Raw genomic sequence first — 22,335 nt, 5'->3', positions numbered from 1 at the left:
AGGGGGAAGACGACAGAGCAGAACCATTATAGATTTGATTCCAATGATAATTAAGGTTTGAATCATCCAACTGGATAATATTCTCTGACTAGCCAAGAAATTGGCAGAAAGTGAAAGGAATACAAAATTGGTGGTTGAGAAGTTATGATTGTTAACTTTGATCACATGACAAGCTGTAGCAGCTTAAACTGAAGTGGATGTTTTATTTCATGTACCAATTCTTTATCTCTTTATCTTTCCCTTCTCTGCTACTTCACATGAAGAGCATTGGTGGTTCATAATTCAATTCAGCTTGAAGGGGGAGTATGTCTGAGCTGAAATCAATTGATTATATGGAAGTTAAAGGGATTTTTTATGTTTCCTGTGCTAGGGACAGAGTTTTACTTTCCATTCAAAGTTGTAAGTGAATAGTAGAAGCAAAAAGGGCTGGGTGTCATGGACGTGCTACATTTGCTCTCTAGATCCAAGTCTTAATATTTTCTACCTTATTCTGGGCCCTAACAAGCTGACCACTAAAAAAGTCATCAATTTAGCTGTTGACTCAGCTCAGCCAATGGAAGGAAGTAACAGGAGATCAGAGAATGAAGAGACATCAAGGTGTTAATTCCTCTGCCACTTTACCTCATGAGCCACTTTGGAAATGGCTGTCTCTCTACTCAAGGCAAAGCTCCTGTCAAATGACCCTCTTTTTCTATTAGAATTATGCCTGTGTTCTGAAAAAAAAACTCTCTTCCTTTTTTCTCCTTCATAACTGGGGTAGTAATGACATCCCACTGTTGCCAGTCCCAGGTACTTCACCATTTTTTAAAGTTCTTTAATCTGGTAAACGCTTTGCTAATAGTTTCTAGTTGTTCCTTTGAGGACTGCTATCTGTTTCTTGGAGGACACTTGAGGTGATAGTTTTTAATGAACACATTTTTATAGAGAAATAACCACAGGCATCCCCATTAAAGCTAAGAATAAGTCCAGGTTTCCTCTAATCACAGTTATTATATCACTTTTCCTCTGTTAAGTAATATAAAATGAGAAATATGATATAAAATACTACAAAGATATTGGAAAGAAAATTCACTGATATCATTACTACTCAGCAATATTCCAAAAGTTAAGTCAATCTTAAAAATCTAAATGAGATTTTTCATGTTTCTACAAAGAATTTTTCAATGAGATTGACATCAATTCTTTTGTAAATTAATTAGACATTTAATATACTGTCTTCAAAATCTTGTAGGTTTCTAAGACCTCTGAAATTATTTTTAATTATTTTATTCTTGTTCAATTACAGTTGTCTGCATTTTCCCCTCACCAATACCCTCACCCCAGCCAAACCCATCCCCCTTGCTTGTTTCCACCCTCCACCTTGGGTTTGTCCATGCTCTGAAATCATTTTAGTAATTATCTGGAAAATAGTTGTTGGAAAGAGAAAACTGTTTATAATCAGAATATTGTATAGCAGGCCTCTTAACAGATATCAAAAACTACTTCCATGGCCTAAAATAATGTAGTATTGTCTTCGGCATTATAAACCAGTCAAAAGAAAAGAGTCTAGAAATAGGTACACTGCCCTGGCTGGCGTAGCTCAGTGGATTGAGCATGGGCTGCTAACCAAAGTTTCACAGGTTCGATTCCCAGTAAGGGCACATGACTGGGTTGCAGGCCACGGCACCCAGAAACTGCACATTGAAGTTTCTCTCTCTCTCTCTCTCTCTCTCTCTCTCTCCCTCCCTCCCTTCCCTCTCTAAAAATAAAATAAATAAAATCTTTAAAAAAAAAGAAATAGGTGCACAAGTATTTGGAATTTATCATAAATATGACATATCAGATTAGGAAAGTAGGTTGCATTTTTGAAAAATGTGTTGAAAAACTTGGTTTTATCAAAACAGAAAACCCTTTGTAAAGTACATTTAAATTCTTTACACACATGCATACAAAAATGCACACATATAAACACAAGCAGGAGTGTGACTGATAATACATTTTTACAAGAAAACTGTAACCATCCATAAAAATGAGTATGCAAACAGCCTACTTAACACGAAGTAGTTTCTTTCAGGATGTCCATAGCAGCACAGAGTAGCAAGCTGGCCAAATGGATTCATAATATGTGGTATATTTAGACGTGGAATAATACACAGCAGAGAACTGGTGGGACTACAGAGACATGTGGCAACATGATTGAATCTTTGGAAGTCAACCTTGTGGATAAAAGACTCAGAAAACTTTGTATTATGTACCATAATTTTAATAAATGTAAGAAATATGAAATTGTACACTCTATACAACTTAAGGATACACACATATGTAGTTAAACATATTTAACTAGAATTCATAAAAAATTCAACATTGGGATTACCTCCAGAAAGAGGGAGAGGAATGATATACACAGGTAATTTTAATATTGATCATATTCTGGGTATAAACTGCATTTATTATTGGTATGCATGAAAAAATACATAATAAAAATTTTAAGTAAGAAAAGTTCTAAATTTTTTTAGTTAGGAAAACAACTCTTACAAAACACAGATGATGTTCCTACAATACAGTGAAAGCAATTCCATCTTCTTCCTATTTATGATGTTCTGGAGGGGTTACACGCTGAGGAAAAAGAAAATTTAAGATAAGGTTGAAAACCAAAATTTTGTTTATATAAAAACAAGCCATTATAAACTCTATAATTTTAAGTATTGAACTTGAATGCAACTTTTAGGAAAGACAATGGTGTGCAAAATAATATATTTCTTTACCGCATCTTCAGTGTCATCAAGACAAAATAAGCATCTACTCTTTGAAGGATGACAAAAAGGCACATAATTACTAGTAAGGAAAAGCATGAAAATATCTTTACAGTTTGGATTAATATGATATTCCATACTCTAATCAATAACTAGAATCCATTTTCATTGTCAACCATCCCATTCAGGTTTATACCAAACTCTGAATATATCCAATACCCCATCTAACAGAAATGTTCCATGATTGAATATTTAACCAAATATGGAATCATCTCCCATCCAAACATGCTGAACTTCAAATGCACAGGCATCAAAATGAGAAACAGAAGTAATCTTGAAGACAAAATGCTTAAGGCAGCTGCAAAATCCTATTGTATGTATACAATAACAAACATTAAAATTTTGAAATAAAGTACAAACTGACAGTAACCAGAGGGGATGTGGGAGGAGGATTCTGAGGGAAAATAGGGGAAGGGCCATCAGGGAACACATATGAAGGAAAAAGGGACAGAGCCAAAGGGGGTAAGTACAAGGGTGGGAGATGGAGATGGGTGGGGAAAGGAAGCACAGTGGGAAAAAGGAGACAACTATACTTGAAAAACTATAAATACATACATACATACATACCACTATTTTAACTTAAGAAATTACTTTTAAACATTAGCCATATTCTTTTCTCCTCATTTGGGTAAAAGCAAATTTTAACAGACAGCTTGTTTTTCACTTTTCAAAGGAAAAAAACTCTTCTAAATTCCCATTTTAATATAAACAATAGAAAACAACTAGACAATGACTAGATGGGAGGAGGTAGGGGGATACTATGGAAAAGGAGAAGGGGCAAGCCAAGAAACAAAAATAACTGACTCATGGGTATACACAATGGGGGGGTGCATTGACTGTGGGAGGTGTCGGTTGGTGGTACAGGGCAGGGGAGAGCAATGGGGAAAAATCAGGCAACTGTAACTGAACAACAAAAAAAGTTATAATGTGAATTTAGAAAAGTTTTCTGAATAATAAGGAAAATACCTGTGCCTTTTTAGTCATCCTTCAGAATTTCTGTATTGGATTGATCCTAACCTCAAAGGATAATTTCTTCTACCTTTTGATACCTTTGTATGAATAAAGAAAAGCACCCCAAGAGAACTCATTTAGTTGACTAAGTAATCCATTGTTAGAATGCACTGTCTGTTTGTTGCTTCAGAATTAGTACCAAGTGCATTCAATATGAGTGATGCATTCTCATTGTGTCTATAGCTAACTTCTTACACCACAGTTTTTTCATAGCATTTGTCATTTCTGAATTTCTCAAAGTGTATATTAGAGGATTCAACATGGGTGTGACAACAGTATAAGCCACACTTATGAATTTATCAACAGGGAAGTTAGAAACAGGTCTCACATACATAAAAATGCAGGGAACAAAAAAGAGAACAACCACTGTGATGTGGGAACCACAGGTAGACAGGGCTTTGCGCCTGCCTTCCAGACTGTGAGTTTTAAGGGAACTTAGGATGACTCCATAGGATGTAAGTAAACAAATAAAGATAACTGTACAGATTACTCCACTATTGGCAATCACAGTGAGGCCTAGGAAGTAGGTGTCAGTGCAGGCAAGTTCTATTAGTGGGTACATGTCACAGCCAAAGTGGTCAATGACATTGGGACCACAAAAGGGGAGATTGTACACAAAGAGCAGTTGGACCACAGAATGCACAAAACCTCCAGCCCAGGACACCACCAATAGCAGGATGCAAACCTGTCTATTCATGATGGTTATGTAGTGCAGTGGCTTACAGATGGCCACATAGCGATCATAGGCCATGGCCACCAGAAGAAACACCTCAGCACCTCCAAAAAGGTGTTCCAGAAACAGCTGTCCCATGCAAGCTGAGAAGGAAATTGTCTTCTGACCACGGAGTAAGTCTATGATCAATTTGGGTGAAAGGACAGTGGAATACACTGCATCCATGAGTGACAGATAGACAAGGAAGAAGTACATGGGGGAGCCCAGGGAGGGGCTGGCAAGGACAGTCACCACAATGAGCAGGTTGCCCGACATTGTCACAATGTAAGTAAGCAAAAATATCACAAATAATACTTTTTGGCCCCCAGGATCTTGAGTGAGGCCCAGGAGGACAAATTCTGTCACATTGTTCCTATGTCCCATTTAGTCTTCTCTAGAGCCTGTTTCCAAAATGAGAGGTCAAGAGAAGGGACCTGTAATGAAATGATGAACACACTATGAATACATCCATTATGTTTTGGAGTTCATCTTCATTATTTTATTTTCTACAGGGTTTTACACAATAAGCATTTGGTGAATATCTATGATTTCTTCTTCCTAACAGCCTATTGTACCATGTGTCATGTAGCTATGACAATTCTGTTTCTCCTCAGATGATTTTGCTTAGGCTACAAATCAGAGGTTCTCCCTCTAAATTTTAGTGGATCATCAACAGAGAAAAGCATCAAAGGCACCACAGCCAGTTGTGTCCATAATAGAGCCTTATTTAAACTGTCAGTCCTGGGCACACAAGTCAACAATTGCTTACTTTCTGGTGGTAGCAAAAAAAAAAAAAAAAGATCTCTAAATAAACTGGAAAGCAGTCAGTCCTCTGAGTTGGTAGTATTTGTGGTGAAGACCTTTATGATATAATTAATGTAACACCAAAAATAATGTCTCTTTTGGAATAACTCACTTAATACTATGATAAGTTGCTATAGATATTCAGTCTTTTATTTCTCAAGGATGCTGAGTCTTTGTGAATATCTCATTAAATTTCCACAAACAGGAGTGTATCCAATCTTGAAATTATTACCACATGGTTCCCTAAAGCATTTACTCAATTGAACTCTGTGACTGTCAGTAATTTTTCTGTTTCCGTCTTTTACTATCAGCTTTTTTGGAAGTTGTGATTCTCTCCATGTAATCTTTGTCTATCCTACAACCCTTAACACAGAGCCGCTATTTAGATTTTCAACAAACATTTTTGAACTTCACTGACTCGTGACTATGATGAACCCTTATGTTACCAGCAGGTACTATTTTTTTATCTCAAAACCCTTAGGATGACCTAGATATTGGGGAAGGAAAACACAGACATTGAAAAGAGAGGTACAAGACAATGAGAAATGGTTCTATTCATAATTCTTCCAAGATACTGAGAGTGCTCAGAGTGCAGCTTTGGTGCCCAGGTTCCAAAAATCAGCATACTCAAGGGAAGAGCCCAAGGTCATTGGAAGAAGGCATGGGATTGAGTCATTTCTAAAAGTAATTGTGTATCTATCTCAGTTGGCTCTTTGGATGATAAAGGCTTGGAACTAGACAATCTCAGAAACCTTGCCCAATCCTACCTTCCATGGTACTATTTGTGCAACCCTATCTTACAGTCTATTCTACTGACATTTTCATATTTATCATAATAAAATAGAAATGTCCAAGCCTATATCTGTTCCTCAAAAAAGGCTACCCAGTTGTAAGTGGGATTTTATCATTACAGAGACCAAATACTGATTACAAGTTCTTCTATTCACTGTATACTTATTTAATACCCAAAATACCCTTTCATAGGTGAGTGTAGCACAGTGATGAATCACATGGACTCTGGAGATGCATTGCCTGTGTTGAAATCCCAGCTTCACCACTTACTCCTATGTGACCCTAGGCAAACTAATAAACCTCCCATACCTCAGTTTCATTGTTTTTGGAATGGGGATACCAATAGAGCCTGCCTCTTGGGTTTTTGTTTTATTACAAGTAAATACCTAGAATACTGACTGGCACCCAGTAAAGGTTCAATAAATGATAGCTATCATTAATGTTTTTGAATGCTTCACTATCAATTTTGTATCACAAGGGATCATCTGGATTTTTTTCAATGTGGTAAGAATTATAGACATAGGCCAAGTATTAAAAAAATACCATAATTTATGAACCCTTATTTAGGCATAGGATAAGACTATATGTCCCTGGAATTATCTAATTAAACATGAATAATAGTATTCACCTGTGATGGAATGTATTTTGACTAGAAGCAAGCAGAATAACAGGGAAAAAGTGGGATCCATACATCATAAGAAGAATTAAAATAGCATAAATTAAAGAAAAATAGATTGAATGAGGAAGGAGAAATTATATTTAAGAAATAATATCCATAAGTAATAAGAATACTAATGTGATAATTAAGTGAGATCCTAGTCTTTTTAAAAATCTTCTTCAGAAAAATTTCCTTTTTGATGAAGTGTTACAAGCCTGATCTCCAGGGATCTTCCAGGGTACACTCAGGAGGCATCTTAACACACCATAAGAAATAAACACACAGCACAGCTTAATAAAGAAAAGCAAAGAAAATTTTTTTTATAAATTGATTCCTCAAATTCCCTTACATCTGATGGGGAAGGGCAAAATTATATAAGAGAGAAGAATTTTTCACTATAGCCACATACCTAAATTTTTCCTCATTTTTTGCATAGGAAAATTTAAAAATCACTTAAGTTCAAAGATAGACAAGCTAATTCCATTCCCATATATTTGGCAGGGGAAGGAGAGAGGATGTGCTGAAAGGCTGAGCCTTCTTTAGAAGCCAGCTGTGAGGACCATTCTACATGCCTCATTCACATTGCCGCTTCCAGTTCATTCAGAAGCTCTACCATTGTTGAAGCTGTAGACTGATAAAGACACACCTACTGAAGAGCATGAGGATATAGGTAGTCTATATCTAATTCTCTTTTTCTCACTCCATACTTTAGGCAGGATTTACCTAGTGCCCTTACTCTCACTAATTATCAATGTTAGATTTCTCCAGAATAAATCTCCTACTAACCAGTTAAATTATTTAGATATAAAACTGGGTATATAATCTATTCTCTCTTGCTTAAGTCATCAAAGATCCAATACTATAAAAACTCAGATAGTATTATTAGACCTTAACTTAAACCTCCCAGTTAACACTTCTCTACTTAAAAAAAAAATCACTTAACATAGTTTCTTAAGAGTATGGCTTTTTAAAAAGATAAATTAAAATTCCATAGCAACAAAAATACCCACTGGAGTACTTTAAAATTACAGTTTTATGACTCTGTAAATGATAATAAACAAGTTACTTCCCTGAACACAGGTTTCTTTTAAATATTTACCAGTATAAGTTGCTGTGGTAATTTTTTTTTATTTTTTTAATTGTTCGAGTACAGTTTTCTGTCTTCTACTCCCATCCCAGCCAACTTTTTATTAAATTTATTGAGATGAACTAATTAGCAAGGTCATATAGGTTTCAAGAGTACATTTCTATCATACATGGTCTGTGCATTGCACTGTGTGCCCACTATCCAAAATCAAATCATCTTCCATCACCATAGATTTAGTCCCCTCCACCCTTCATTACTAACACCTACATTCCCTCTGGTTACCAGTGTACTGTTGTCTGTGTCTATGAATTTCAGTTGTGAAAACATTCTCACATACCAACCTTCCATATCAGAATCAAAATCCCACATCGGAAATGTGGTCAGTAATATTCTAATAACAATGTATGGTGCAGCGTGGGTACTAGAAGTATCCAGGAGAACACACTGTAGACTATATGATTCTGTGGCCACTATGCCATAGCCCTGAAACCAGTACAGAATAATATTGAATGTAAAGCATAATTTAAAATTTTCAAAATAAAAAATCCAAAATCTCTTATCAAGTTTCCAGAATAGAGTAGGAATTTATTTCTCCCTATTTTAACACACTTGCTATTTTGCAATTTTAAATTCATTCACTTTAAATTAAGTTTAGGTGACATAAGATATATGCACCACTATGTTCATTGCAGCCTTATTCATGGTGACCAACACATGAAAACAACCAAAGTGTCCCTCAGTAGGTGGCTGGATAAAAGAGATATAGCATGTGGCATAAAAGACGTGCGGTACATACACACAATACTACCCTGCCATGAAAAAAGTTGAAACCCTGTCATTGCAGCAATATGAATGGACCTGGAAATTCTACTAAGTGAAATAAGTGAGACAGAAAAAGTCAAGGACCATATGATTTCACTCATATGTGGGGAAGAAAACTGATCGCAATAAATTAAAAAGAAGAAAAACAAACAAAAACTCATAGGCAATGGCAACAGTATGGTGGTTGCTCCAGAGTAAAGGGAGTGAGGGTAGTAAACGGTAAACGGGGTCAAATATATGGTGAGGTAAAAAGATCTCACTTTGGCTGGTAAACACACAATGCAGTATACAGATGGTATATCATAAATTCTCTGATTTACAGGTCTTAGAATAATTAGAAATGTTAATTTACCATGTAAAAGAAAATAGCCCATGAACCAAGACTATGAACCCATTAGTTTATTTCAAATGCATTCCATGTTTCTCTTTGTTATTTAACAAAACAAACAAGAAACACCTGTCACACTCAAATGCTAAAAACCAAACACATTTTGTATATTCTGGTTCATTTCCTTATTTTGCTAGCTTAATTTTCTTAATTCATATGTCTTCCAATGAAAATGTGTATATTTAAGACATTAGCATCATTTAAAGATACTGTATGAGTTTTGGTTGTTTAAGAACTCACCTCAGGTCTTACCCTTAGTCTTTAAAATCAGTGCTTCTTTCATTGGCAGTGAATGGGGGTACCTCCTGTATCTATGTGTGACCATGGAACACTGAGTAATGTATAGTGATCAGTAGATGTGAAAATAGCTTCATGTGGCTGCACTTCCCATGTTTCCATACAGACTCCCCATCACCTCAGTCTTTCAGACAAGGGTTGCAGTATCCAGGACAGATATCTAAGATATAAAGACACTTAAATAAAACATAAATATTTACTTGTAAAATACTTGAACACTCTCACCTGCTGGGAAAATTTTTTCAAAGACAAACAAAGTTGCTGTGTTCTCATGGCTATGTAAAAACTGGCCGAATTTGTGGAAATTAATGTGGCCAAATCCATTATTTGCCAATACAAAAACCCCAGAAATTTTAAAACACTGAAAGTAGTTATTTGAATGAACTTCTCCTCAGTTGATTATGGTAAGATAAACAGAAAGTACTTTCCTGTGAGGACTTAGGATAGCATTCATGTCTCTGACCATTACTCTCTGTAGCTAACAAGGCAGATGCTGGGATTTATCTTTCTCAAATAGCCAATGACTTGGCGTTCTCCCAGGTGTAGAGCTCATCAGCCTTTTAGTCATTCAAACAGCTTATCCCTAAAGATACCTTTTCCCTAATTAAAACTATGTCTCTTCCTCTCCCCAACTTTGTCTCAGAAAATTGGCACCTTACACAAGTTTCTACAAGCAACGAGAGATATCTATGCAGAGGAAAATATAACAAGCAAACATCTAAAGAATCAGATACACTTGAAGGTAGATTTCAGCTTGGGCAGAAGGTTGAGTTTCCAGAAATCTCTGAGGTATTTCTATCAGAAAAATAATTCTTGCACACTTATGGTCAGACCCAGCTTCTCTGGCTTTTTATATCACTTCTGTTTTAAAGAAAAGAGAATGTAAGGTCAGTATATATTAGTTTATTAGAATATTTAGAACAAATTCAAATGAAGTAATGACAGTTTTTTCCCTAGAACAATCCTTAGAGAAAAAGATTTGAGTCTTACCAAGAAAGAATTAAACAGACAAATAGATGAAAAGCCTGTAATTTAAAAAGAAAAAAGTATATAAAGTGAATCAGAATCCATGGATTTCATTTTAGGAAATCTTTAGGTAAGGCAAACATGACTTAAGCCCAAATTAAGGGAGAACCAGTCTTGGGTGGGTCCCTTTATCAGCCATATCCCTTCTAGGGGCGTCCAACCTGCTGTCTGAGGGCCACGTGCATCACAAGATGGATGTGAATGCGGCCAAACATTAACACATAAATTTACTTAACTTTTATTTCTTTGCTCTTCAGTTTACATTAGTGTTTGTGTATTTAATGTATGGCCCAAGACAACTCTTTTTCCAGTGTGGCCCAAAGATGCCCAAAGTTTGGAAACCCCTGCTAGGTGTTAGAGGTCCAGAGCTGAGAGGCAGAGAAGTGAGGGCTTGGGGGATTTATTAAATACTTCAACTATTGCATGGACAAGTAATCACAGCCGTGCAGTTCTGAGGGCCTAAGTTGTTTCAGCTGGGTCATAATGATTTCTAGTCCATTATTTCAGTTCCTTATTTTCAGTCTAGTATCAACTGAGTAACTTTCTACAAGAAAGGAATTATTTTCCAATAAGAGCCTGCCTCTACATCAAGTCTGTGATGGCTTCTACTGTAATTTCCCTACTTTGGTTTCCTATGGGATGCACTGAGCATTTCCACATCCACATATATTGTCATAAGAGCCTTAGATAAGGAGGCATTAACTACCTATCTGGACCAGCTGAAGATTTTAATTCTGTGCTAAGCCCACCAAAGTTCGTGGTTTCCACCTTAACAAAGAAATGGGCTAAATTTAAGCCCATTTCTTAACCCAATGGGCAACCCCAAATGTTATCTACATTACTTCTAAGATTTAAAAGTTACATCTAAGCACTGTTCTTCTCTTCAGGTTAAGTGGCAAAACATGGAGAAGTTATCCTTGATTTAGAACTATCTGATATGATAAGACTACTCTGGACTAAATTAGGAGTCAGAACTGGTGAACAAATACATGCATAGGTTCAATGTTCCACATTCCTTCCAGCCGAATGCAGAGAACTACTAATACTTTCTGTTTATCTGAATGATAAATGTTTGCTAGATCTGAAAACCATTAAAATAGTGCAGAAGCTAAATTTATATGCTCCAATAAGAGTTATATACTGTGAACATTAACTGATATAGATGTTTCCCCAAAACATTCAATAATCCATAGTAATTCTCTATAAGCCATATCTATTGTCATGTTTGGAAAGAAAATTTAGACATGAACATACTCGAAATAAGTTAAGCTATTACATAGATTACATCATAAGAGTTTTTTAAAGGAAGAATCTTGGGAAATTGTGGGAGATATGGGAAATATTGTAAGTCAACTGTGATGGTTCAATCTAGCCAAAATACCAAGCCTACACCAATCTGGCAAATATATGGGAATAGCATGGTCCATGACCATTAGAGAATTCTACAAATCCTACCTAATCCATTACTATCTCTCTCACATCCTCGTATATAACAAGAAAGAAAGAACTCTGACTCCAGGGGATTTAAATGAGAAGTTCTTCATGCAATGTCATTGGGACCCCATAATGCTAGTGCTCAGATGTTCTCAGTAGGGTCTACTATATGAATATTTGAAGCCTGCAGACTTTGTCAGAAGCCTAATCCCAACATCCTGTTTTGAAAACTTGAATTGGAGATTCAGTAATTCCCTGACCCAGTCATCACATCCACCCCATTGGAATGAAAACTTCTGGAGGTCATTGGATTTTCATAGAGACACAATTAATGACATCACAAGTGCCCTTTATGTCATAGGTGATGTCGGAAGTTCATTCCCAAAAGCATGAAAGAGCATAATAAAGCTCCCTAATGAAATAGAAATCATTTATACAGAAATATGTTATGGGAGGACATAATAAAGATAATATTTTTTTTAATTAATAAAATAGAAACAAGGAAAAGGAAAAGAGCCAGAAGTTGGTGCCTATAGGGAAAACAGAGAAAAGCCAAATTATCAATATCAGAAATAAAAGCAGATGAACATTATAAGGATCCCTCATACAGGGTAAAGGGGACCAAAAACATGGCAACAAAGGATTTGACTTTAGCCCTGATTGGTGTGACTCAATGAGTTGGGTGTCATTCCACAAAATGACAGTTCCCTGGTTCAATTCTCAGTCAAGGCATACGATTTGGTTGAGGACGAGGCCCCTTGTTGGGAAGTGTGGTGGGCCACTGATCAATGTTGCTCCCCCTCTCTTTCTTTCTCCCTTCCCCGCTCTCTGAAAATAAATAAATAAATGTATATTTAAACAAAGAAGAGTTGACTTTGGGTAGTGAGCACACAAAGCAATATATAGAACATGTATCATGGAAATGTACACTTGAAACCTACATAATCTTAATAAACAATGTCACCCCAATAAACTTAAATTTTAAAAAGAAAACAAAATGTGGAAAAAATACCATAAAATTAGGATCCTCAAAGCCAACTCATTCTATGTAAAGGAGACTGGAACCGTTTCCCCGCTTATCTCAGGAAAACAACAAGGGCACTTACAGGCTACTGTGGGCTATGGATTGAAAATAAAATCTTCCATGTAAAGTCAAAAATAAAATTAACAAAAGACAGAAAACTGTACTTGTACAACAATTAAAAAAATTAACAACAAAAATTAAAACCTTGATTATCTCATCTTAAAAATAAAATTAAATTCACAAATAAAAATAAAATTAACAGAATAAGCATTACAGTCATGGAAAATGCTAACTCAGTGAATTTGATAACTTAGATGAAATGGGTAAAGGATAGGAAAAACACAACCTGCTGAAATAACTCAAAAAAACTGATAAGCTAAGTATTCCTCTATCTCCTATAAAATGAACCATCCTTTCTGTAGACATGATTATGTTATAGGAAACACCACTAAGGAACCTTCAGAGATTACTAGAAGTGCTAAGTGAATTTAGCAAGTTTGTAAAATTCAAGGTCTAAAAAATTATTCAATTGCACTTCTATATATTAGCATCAACAACAATTGGAAAATAAAAACAACTGAAGCACCTTTTACAATAGCATCTGAAAATATAAATACTTAGGAAAAGATAAGGAAGATCCCTGTCTAAAAAATACAAATCTTCTCAGAATTAAGTTTTTAAACACCTAAATAATTGGATATATCATGTTCAGGAATTAGAAAATTCAAAATTGTTAAGAGGTTATTCCCTTCAAAATTATCTATACATTCAACTTAATCAGAATAAAACTGAGAGCATGCTGTTTTGGAGATGGGAACAACTGTATTTCCACAAAATAAATACAATCTCTCATCCCACATGCTGATCTACAATGTGACTTTGCCACACCCTCATAAATAGCACTGCTGTGAACATAGACATACAAAAAGATGCTCAAAATCACCAGCTATCATAGGTGCAAATTAAAACCACAATGAAATATCACCTCACACCTGTCAGAATGGCCATCATTAATAAATAAACAAACAAGTGCTGGGGAGGTTGTGGAGAAAAGGGAACCCTAGTCCACTGTTGGTGGGAATGCTGACTGGTGTAGCCACAGTAGTAAACAGTATGGAATGTCCTTAAAAACCTAAAAACAGAACTGCCTTTTCTTATTATTGTTCAGTTTTGACCCAGAATAAAAAAAGGAACTCCTACCCTTCCTGACAGCTTGGATGGAACTGGAGAGGATTATGCTAAGTTAAATAAGCCAGGCAATGAAAGACAAATACCATATGATCTCATCTATAAGAGGAACCCAATGAACAAAATACACTGGCAAGCAAAGTAGAACCAGAGGAGTGGAAACATGGAACAGATTGAAGGTGACCAGAGGACAGGTGAGAGGGGGATAAAGGTGGAAAGAAGGGGAAGATACTAGTAAGGAAGTTGTATGAATGCCCCATGGAAAAGTACAACAGGGTGGGGAATGACTGTGGTAGCAGGAGGAGGGGAGTAGCCTGGGTGGAGGACACTAAAAGAGAAATAATTGAGCCAACTAATTGAATAACAATATGTTTAACAATATTTTTAATGGATATTCAGGTCTTTTGTCTATTTTTAGCCAGGTTTTTTGGGGAAATTTTTGCTACTGAGTCATTGAAGTTCCTCGTTTAATGGATATTAACCCCATTGTGAAATATATGATTTGCAAATATTTTCTCCAATTCTGTGGGGTGCCTTTTCATTTAGTTGGTTGTTTCCTATGATGTGCCATGCAGTCTGCATTTTGAACTTCAGACCCTGGACCTCAAGCTGATGTCAGGATGGGATGAGATCTTAACTGGCCTGACAGCTTCTGCCACTTCCCTCTGGGAGCCCTGAGTTGCCATTTAACAAGTCTGACAATGTCACTGAAGAGACTTTGTCTGTATACTCCTTTATCTACATGGAAAAAAAAAAAACAAAAAGAAGCACCCAGAACAGCCTATTATCCTAGCCATCCCTGCTATGCACCATTCATACGAACAAACTCATCTTGGACCCTCCTTAAATGCTCAGTAATCACCTGAAAACTAGAGAGTGACCTCAGTCCATGCCAAAAGAATTATTCAGTCATGTTTGCCCTAAACTAACAGGAGGAGGATGAGGAGACCCAAAAGCAACAGCCCTAACATTGAACCTTGTAGGTGTATAAAATCTGACATACTAAATAGAAAGTTTGTAATTATTAATAGAATGAATCATAAAACAAATTATTTTACCTATTTGGGAGAAATAAGCTGAGATATTTTTTCATCATAAAATAAATTCTATATGGGTTAAAAGATTTTTTGAAAGCCATTTTTTAAAAATAAGCTGTTATAATTGGTAAAACCTTTTAAAAAGAAAATGGAATTTTCCAAGAGTGATATGACAGAAGAAATCAAGAAGTGAAAGAATATAAAAATATAACATATTTATGTAAGAACACCCATAACTATAGCATAAATAACATAAGGGAAATATTTATAGCAAATATCAAAGAAGAACAAAATTTGTAGCAAATATATGTATAAATTTAATCTATAAAGAGTTCATCAAAATTCATAAGTAAAATTCTCATTCCAATTGATCTAGAATTCAAGAATAAAAGTGACAAAGTCAATGGAGTGGATTCTATGTCCCAGCCATTGTGCAGGGAACAGAGAGCACAAAGACAGTGAAGTAGCTTTCCATGACTTCACACAGACCATTGAATGCAGACAACTGACCAAGACAATTACCTTATCACATAAAGTAACTCTACAAATTTAAAAATTAACTAAATGTCTTTCTTCATCCTTTTGAGTTACAGGAAAAAAATGCCGGAGTAGCAATACTCATATCAGACAAAATAGACTTCAAAAGTAGAGCCATAAAAACAGACCCAGAAGGTCACTTCATAATACTTAAGGGAAGAATCCATCAAGAAGACATAAATGTTGTAAATATATATACACCCAACATAGGAGCACCAAAATACATAAAGATAATCTTGGAGGACTTGAAGAAACATATTGACAGCAACACAATCATAGTAGGGAATTCCAACACCCCACTGTCAAAAATGGATAGATCTTCCAAACAAAATATCAACAAAGATATTTCGGCATTGAACAATGTCCTAGATCAAGTGAACTAAACTGATATATATAGGGCCTTTCATCCCAAAGAAGCAAAATACACGTTCTTCTCAAATGCACATTAGACATTTTCAAAGATAGACTACATGATATGACACAAAACAAGCCTCAACAAATTCAAGATAATTGAAATAATATCAAGCATTTTCTCTGAATAAAAGGGACTGAAACGACAAACCAACCTCAAGGAAAAACTTAAAAACACTGACACTCATAGAGATTAAATAGCATGTTATTAATGAATTGGTCAAGAATGTGATCAAGGAAGAAATCAAAAAGTTTCTGGAAACAAATGAAAATGAACTCACAAAAATCAAAAACTTATGAGACACAGCAAAGGCAGTCCACAGAGGGAAGTTCATAGAAATACAGGCCTATCTAAAAAAAGATAGAAACATTTCGAATAAGCAACCTAACCCTACACCTACAAGAACCCAACAACAATAAAGAGAGCCTAGAGCAAGTAAAAGGAAGGAAATAACCAACATCAGAGCAAAATTAAGTGATATAGAGACTAAAAGCACAATTCTAAGAATCGATATATCTAGGATTGGGTTCTTTGAAAAGATAAAAAAAAGTCAATGAGCTTTTAAGCAGACTCATCAAGGAAAACAGAGAGAGGACCCAAATAAATACAACCAGAAATGAAAGAGGACACATTACAACTGATACCACACAGAAACACAAAGTATCATAAGAAATTGCAACAAAAAATATATATGCCAAAAAAAAATTGAAAACCTAGGTGAAATGGACAAATTTCCAGAAAAATATAATCTTCCAAAACTCAGTGAAGAACAAGCAGAAAACCTGAACAGACCAATAACAGCTGATGAAATTGAAGCAGTAAACAAAAAACTTCCAAACCACAAAAGCCCTGGACTGGACAGTTTCCCAGGAGAATTCTACAAAGTATGTAAAGAAGAGCTAATTCCTATCCTTTACAGACTTTTCCAAAACATCTAAGAAGATGGAAGACTCCCAAACTCTTTTTACAGAGCCACCATTGTCCTAATCCCAAAACCAGATAAAGACACAACAAAGAAAGAAAACTTCAAGACAATATGGCTGATGAACATAAACATTAAAGTCCTCAACAAAATACTGGAAAACTGAATCCAGTAATAATTAAAAAGATCATACACCATGACCAAGTGGGATTCATCCCAGGGATGCAAGGATGGCTCAATATTCACAAAACAATAAAGGCAATACATCACATAAATAAAAGCAAAGACAAAAATCATATGATCACATCAATAGATGCAGAAAAAGTGTTTGATAAGGTACAGCACCCATTTATGATAAAAACACAGCCAAATGGGAATATGGGGACCATTCCTTAAAGTAATAAAGGCCATATATGAGAGACCTACAGCCAACATCATACTCAATGGGAAAAAATTATTAAACAAGAAAATTATTATTCAGGAACAAGAAAAGAATGTCCACTTTTACCATTTCTATTCAACATATTATTGGAAGTCCTAACCACAGCAATCGCACAGGAAATAAAAGGCATCCAAATTGGAAAAGAGGAAACCAAGGTGTCATTGTTTGCAAATGACATGACAGTATACATATAAAATACTATAAACCCCACCAAAAAACATCTCAACTTAATAAATGAATTTGACAAAACAGCAGGATACAAAGTCAATATTCAGAAATCAAACTCACTTTTGTATACCAATAGTGAAACATCAGAAATGGAAATCAGGAAAAAATCCCATTTGATATAGCAACAAGAAAAATAAAATACCTAGGAATAAACCTAACCAAGGAGGTAAAAGACTGTGCTCACAAAACTACACAACACTGAAGAAAGAAATTAAGGAAGACACAAAAAAATGGAAACATATACTGTGGTCATGGATCAGAAGAATTAACATCATCAAGATGTTCATACAACCCAAAGCAATTTATAGATTCAACACAATACCTATTAAAGTATCAATGGCATATTTCACAGATAGAGAACAAACACTTCAAAAATTTATGTGGAATCATAAATGACCCCAAGTAGCTGCAGCAGTTTTGAGGAAAAAGAGTAAAGTAGGAGGGATCACAATACCTGATATCAAACTGTATTACAAGGCCACAGTAATCATAACAGCCTGGTACTGGTAAAGCAAACAGATATAGGCCAATGGAACAGAACAGAGAGCCTAGAAATAAACCTGTCTCTATCATAAGTTAATATTCAACAAAGGGGGCTCAGAACAGCTCTATGTACCAGTTCCTCTAACAGGATCATTTCAGTAACCTATCCTCAACTTCACTGACTCTTTCTTCTGCTTACTCAGATCTATTGTTGAGCCACTTAAGTGGATTTCTTATTTCAATTATTCTCAATAAATTATTTGTGTTCTTTTTCATGATTTTCATCTCTTTATTGATATAAATTACTAGCTGTTCAGACACTGTTTAATAGTTTTTCTCTTCAGCTCTTTGGACATTATTTTCTTCACTTCTTTCAATATTTTAAAATAACTAGTCTATGCTGCTGATCTTACAAATTTCCCCATTACTCAGAAGCATCCAACATGATAAAACGATGAAATAGGATGGTGAAGTCTCTTATGACAGTGTCACATGAGAAAAAAGACAGCACAAAACAGTGTTGGTTTCTTATTCTAAATGATAGGTATATACTTCAACCAAGCCTATACTTAAATCAGGCCATGTCTCCTGTAGTCAGAATACACAAAAGTTAGTGAATCAATTTTGGACTGCAGCATGATCTTCATCATTCTTACACCTTTTACACATGATATCCCACCTAAGACATCTTTGATTCAGTTACTTGGAAGTTTGAACTTGGTATGTGTGACAACTCTAGTGCCCACAGAGGAACACTTGTACCAAAGAACACAGTCATTGTTCCCTTAGGTTTTCAATGGAAAATGTCCATGGTTATGTTGGGCTCCCCAGGCTCATGAAACAGGAAGATCCCCATACTGAGCTCGGTGCTTGGTCCTAATTAATGGCAGAACATTGGGTTGCCACACACAAATGAAGGCATGAAATACAATGTCTCATTCTACTGCCATGCCCAGGAGACAACAATGAGAAATGGGGAAAACAACAAAACAGAACCATTATAGATTTGACTCCTATGGTAATTCAGATTTGAATCATCCAACTGGATAATATTCTCTGACTAGCCAAGAAATTGGCAGAAAGTGAAAGGAATACAAAATTGGTGGTTGAGAAGTCATGATTGTTAACTTTGATCACATTACAAGCTGTAGAAGCTTAGACTGAAGTGGATGTTTTATTTCATGTAACCATTACTTTATCTCTTTATCTCCCCTCCCCCCCGCTACTTCATATGAAGAGCATTGGTGGTTCATAATTCAATCAGGTTTGAAGTGAGAGTATGTCTGGGCTGAAATCAATTGATGATATGGAAGTTAAAGGGACTTTTTATGTTTCCTGTGCTACGGACAGAGTTTTACTTTCCATCCAAAGTTGTAAGTGAATAATAGAAGCAAAAAGGGTTGGGTGTCATGGATGCGCTACATTTGCTCTAGATCCAACTCAAATATTTTCCACTTTATTCTGGGCCCTAACAAGCTGACCACTAAAATGGTCATCAACTTAGCTGTTGGTTCAGTTCAGCCAATGGAAGGAAATAACAGGAGATCACAGAGTGAACAGACATCAAGGTGTTAATTCCTCCACCACTTTACCTCATGAGCCACTTTGGAAATGGCTGTCTCTCTACTCAAGGCAAAGCTCCTGTCAAATGACCCTTTTATTCTGTCAGTTATTCCCAAGTACTGAAAAAAAACTCTATTCCTTTTTCTTCTTCATAACTGGCGTAGTAATGACGTCCCACTCTTGCTAGTCCTGGGTACTTCTTTGTGAATAGTTTCCAGTTGTTCCTTTGAGGAGTGACATCTGTTTCTTGGAGGACAATTGAGATGATAATTTTTAATGAACACATTTTTATAGAGAAATAACCACAGGCATCCCCATTAAAGCTAAGAATAAGTCCAGGTTTCCCTAATCACAGTTATATCATTTTTTCTCTGTTAAGTAATATAAAATGAGAAATATGATATAAAATATTAGAAAGATATTGTATAGAAAGTCATTGATACCATTACTGGGTCAGCAATATTCCAAAAGTTAACTGAATCTTAAAGGGCGAAATAACTACTGGGATTTTTCGTGTTCCTAGAAAGAATGATTCAAAGTGATCAAGATAATGATTCTTTTGTACATTAATAAGACATTTAATATACTGTCTTCAAAAGCTTAGTATGTTTCTAAGACCTCTGAAAATATTTTTAATTATGTTATTGTTCAATTACAGTTGTCTGCATTTTTTCCCCACCAATGCCCCCACCACAACCAAATGCACCCCTTTGGTTTTTTCTATGCTGTAAAATTATTTTAATAATTAGGTGGAGAGTAGTTGTTGGAAAGAGAAAGCATTGTTTATAATATGAATATTGTGTAGTATGCCTCTTAACAGATATCAAAAGCTACTTACATGACCCCAAAAAATGTAGCATTGTCTTAGGAATTATAAACCAATCAATAGAAAAGAGTCTAGAAATAGGTACACAGGTACTTGGACTTTATCATAAAAATATCAGATTAGGAAAATAGGTTGCATTTTTTAAAAATGTGTTGAGAAACTTGGTTTTATCACAACAGAAAGCCCTTTGTAAAGTAGATTTAAGTTCTTTACACAAATGCACACATATAAATGCACACATATAAACACAAGCAGGAGTGTGACTGATAATACATCGTTAGGAGAACCTGTAATCATCTGTAAAATTGAGTATGCAAACAGCCTACTTAACACAAAGTAATTTCTTTCAGGATGTCCATAGCAGCACAGAGTAGCAAGCTGGCCAAATGGGTTCATAACATGTGGTATATTTAAACATGGAATAATACACAGCAAGGAGCTGATGGGACTACAGAGACATGTGGCAACATGATTGAATCTTAGGAAGTCAACATTGTGGATAAAAGACTCAGAAAACTTTGTACTATGTACCATAATTTTAATAAAAGTAGAGAATATCAAACTGTACTCTATAACTTAAGGATAAATACATATACAGTTAAACTATTTTTAACTAGGATTAATAAAAAGTTCAAAATTGGAATTACCTCTGGAAAGAGGGAGAGGAATGGTATACACAGGTAATTTCAACATTGATCATATTCTGGGTATGAATTGCATGTATTAATTATATGCATGAAAAATGCATAGCAAAATTTTAAAATAAGGAAAGTTCTAATTTTTTTAGTTAGGAAAAACTCTTACAAAACATAGATGATGTTCCTACAATACAGTGAAAGCAATTCCATCTTCTTCCTAGTTTGTGATGTTTTGGAGGGACTACATGCTGAGGAAAAAAAATTTTAACATATAATAGAAAACCAAATTTTTATATAAAAACAACCCATTATTAAGTTTATAATTTAAAGTATTGAAGTTGAATGCAACTTTTAGGAAACACATTGCTTTACAAAATAATACATTTCTTTACCCAATCTTCAGTGTTATGAAGACAAAATAAGCTTTATCTACCCTTTGTAGAATGGCAAAAAGGCACATAATTACTAGAGAAGAAAAGCATGAAAATATGTTTATGACTTGGATTAGTATGGTATCCTATACTCTAATCAAGAGCCAGAATCTGTTTTCATTGTTGACCATCCAATTTGGTTTCATCCCAGCCTGTGAATATATCCAGCATCCCGTCTAACAAAACTGCTCCATGATTGTGCATTTAACCAACTATGGTATCATCTCCCATCTAAACATGCTGAACTTTAAATGCACAGGCATCAACATGAGAAACAGAAGTGATCCTGGAGACAAAAGACTAAAGGCAGATGGAAAATCCTGTTGTATGCATACAACAACAAACATTAAAATTTTGAAATAAAGAACAAACTGACAGTAAGCAGATGGGACGGGGAGAGGGGTGCTGGAGAAAAATAGGGGAAGGAGCATCAAAGAACATGTCTGAAGGACACATGGACAAAGCCAAAGGGGATAAGTTCAAGGGTGGGAGGTGGAGATGGGGGTCAGGGAAGCATGGTGGGGTGAAAATGGAGACAACTGTACTTGAACAACAATAAAAAATAACTAAATGAATAAAACCCATTGTTTTAAGCTTAGAAACTTGTTCTAAACATTGCAAATTGCGTGCTCATTATTTCCGGTTAAAGCAAAATTTCAATAGTAACTTCTCACTTTTCAAAGGAAAAAAAAAAAACTTTTCTAAAGCCCCATTTCAATATAAACCAGAGAATAAGTTAACAGTGACCACAGGTGAAAAGGATGGGGGTTAGCAGGGAAAA

At 35.3% G+C, this 22,335-nt stretch overlaps 3 protein-coding genes across 5 annotated transcripts in view; all 3 read right to left on the bottom strand.

Moving 5' to 3' along the window:
• LOC114499916 (olfactory receptor 4A5-like) overlaps positions 1-9,829 on the bottom strand; it is a 203,310-nt gene extending 193,481 nt beyond the window's left edge. Inside the window, exons 1-2 of one of the 2 annotated variants that reach the window (XM_036029426.1) lie at positions 9,589-9,829; positions 9,307-9,397 (exon numbers count right to left, since the gene is read on the bottom strand). The gene's annotated coding sequence lies outside the window, so the exon portion shown is untranslated. Of the gene's footprint in view, positions 1-6,739; positions 6,811-9,306; positions 9,398-9,588 lie in introns of those variants that run through there. The other variant, XM_028516441.2, reaches the window with a different exon arrangement.
• Positions 1-22,335, bottom strand: part of LOC114499966 (olfactory receptor 4A5-like) — a 70,317-nt gene that overhangs the window by 41,672 nt on the left and 6,310 nt on the right. The window contains exon 1 of one of the 2 annotated variants that reach the window (XM_028516516.2): positions 6,740-6,815. The exons of the other annotated variant lie outside the window; for it this stretch is intronic. The gene's annotated coding sequence lies outside the window, so the exon portion shown is untranslated. Of the gene's footprint in view, positions 1-6,739; positions 6,816-22,335 lie in introns of those variants that run through there. 2 annotated transcript variants of the gene reach the window in all.
• LOC114499924 (olfactory receptor 4A5-like) lies at positions 3,742-5,000 on the bottom strand. Its single transcript, XM_028516454.2, has one exon. It carries the CDS (start codon positions 4,897-4,899, stop codon positions 3,952-3,954), a length of 948 nt encoding a protein of 315 aa, XP_028372255.1. The 5' UTR covers positions 4,900-5,000; the 3' UTR covers positions 3,742-3,951.

Source organism: Phyllostomus discolor, chromosome 6, assembly GCF_004126475.2.
Source record: "Phyllostomus discolor isolate MPI-MPIP mPhyDis1 chromosome 6, mPhyDis1.pri.v3, whole genome shotgun sequence".
Lineage (NCBI taxonomy): Eukaryota > Metazoa > Chordata > Mammalia > Chiroptera > Phyllostomidae > Phyllostomus > Phyllostomus discolor.
This window is presented reverse-complemented; position numbering and strand designations above follow the sequence as displayed.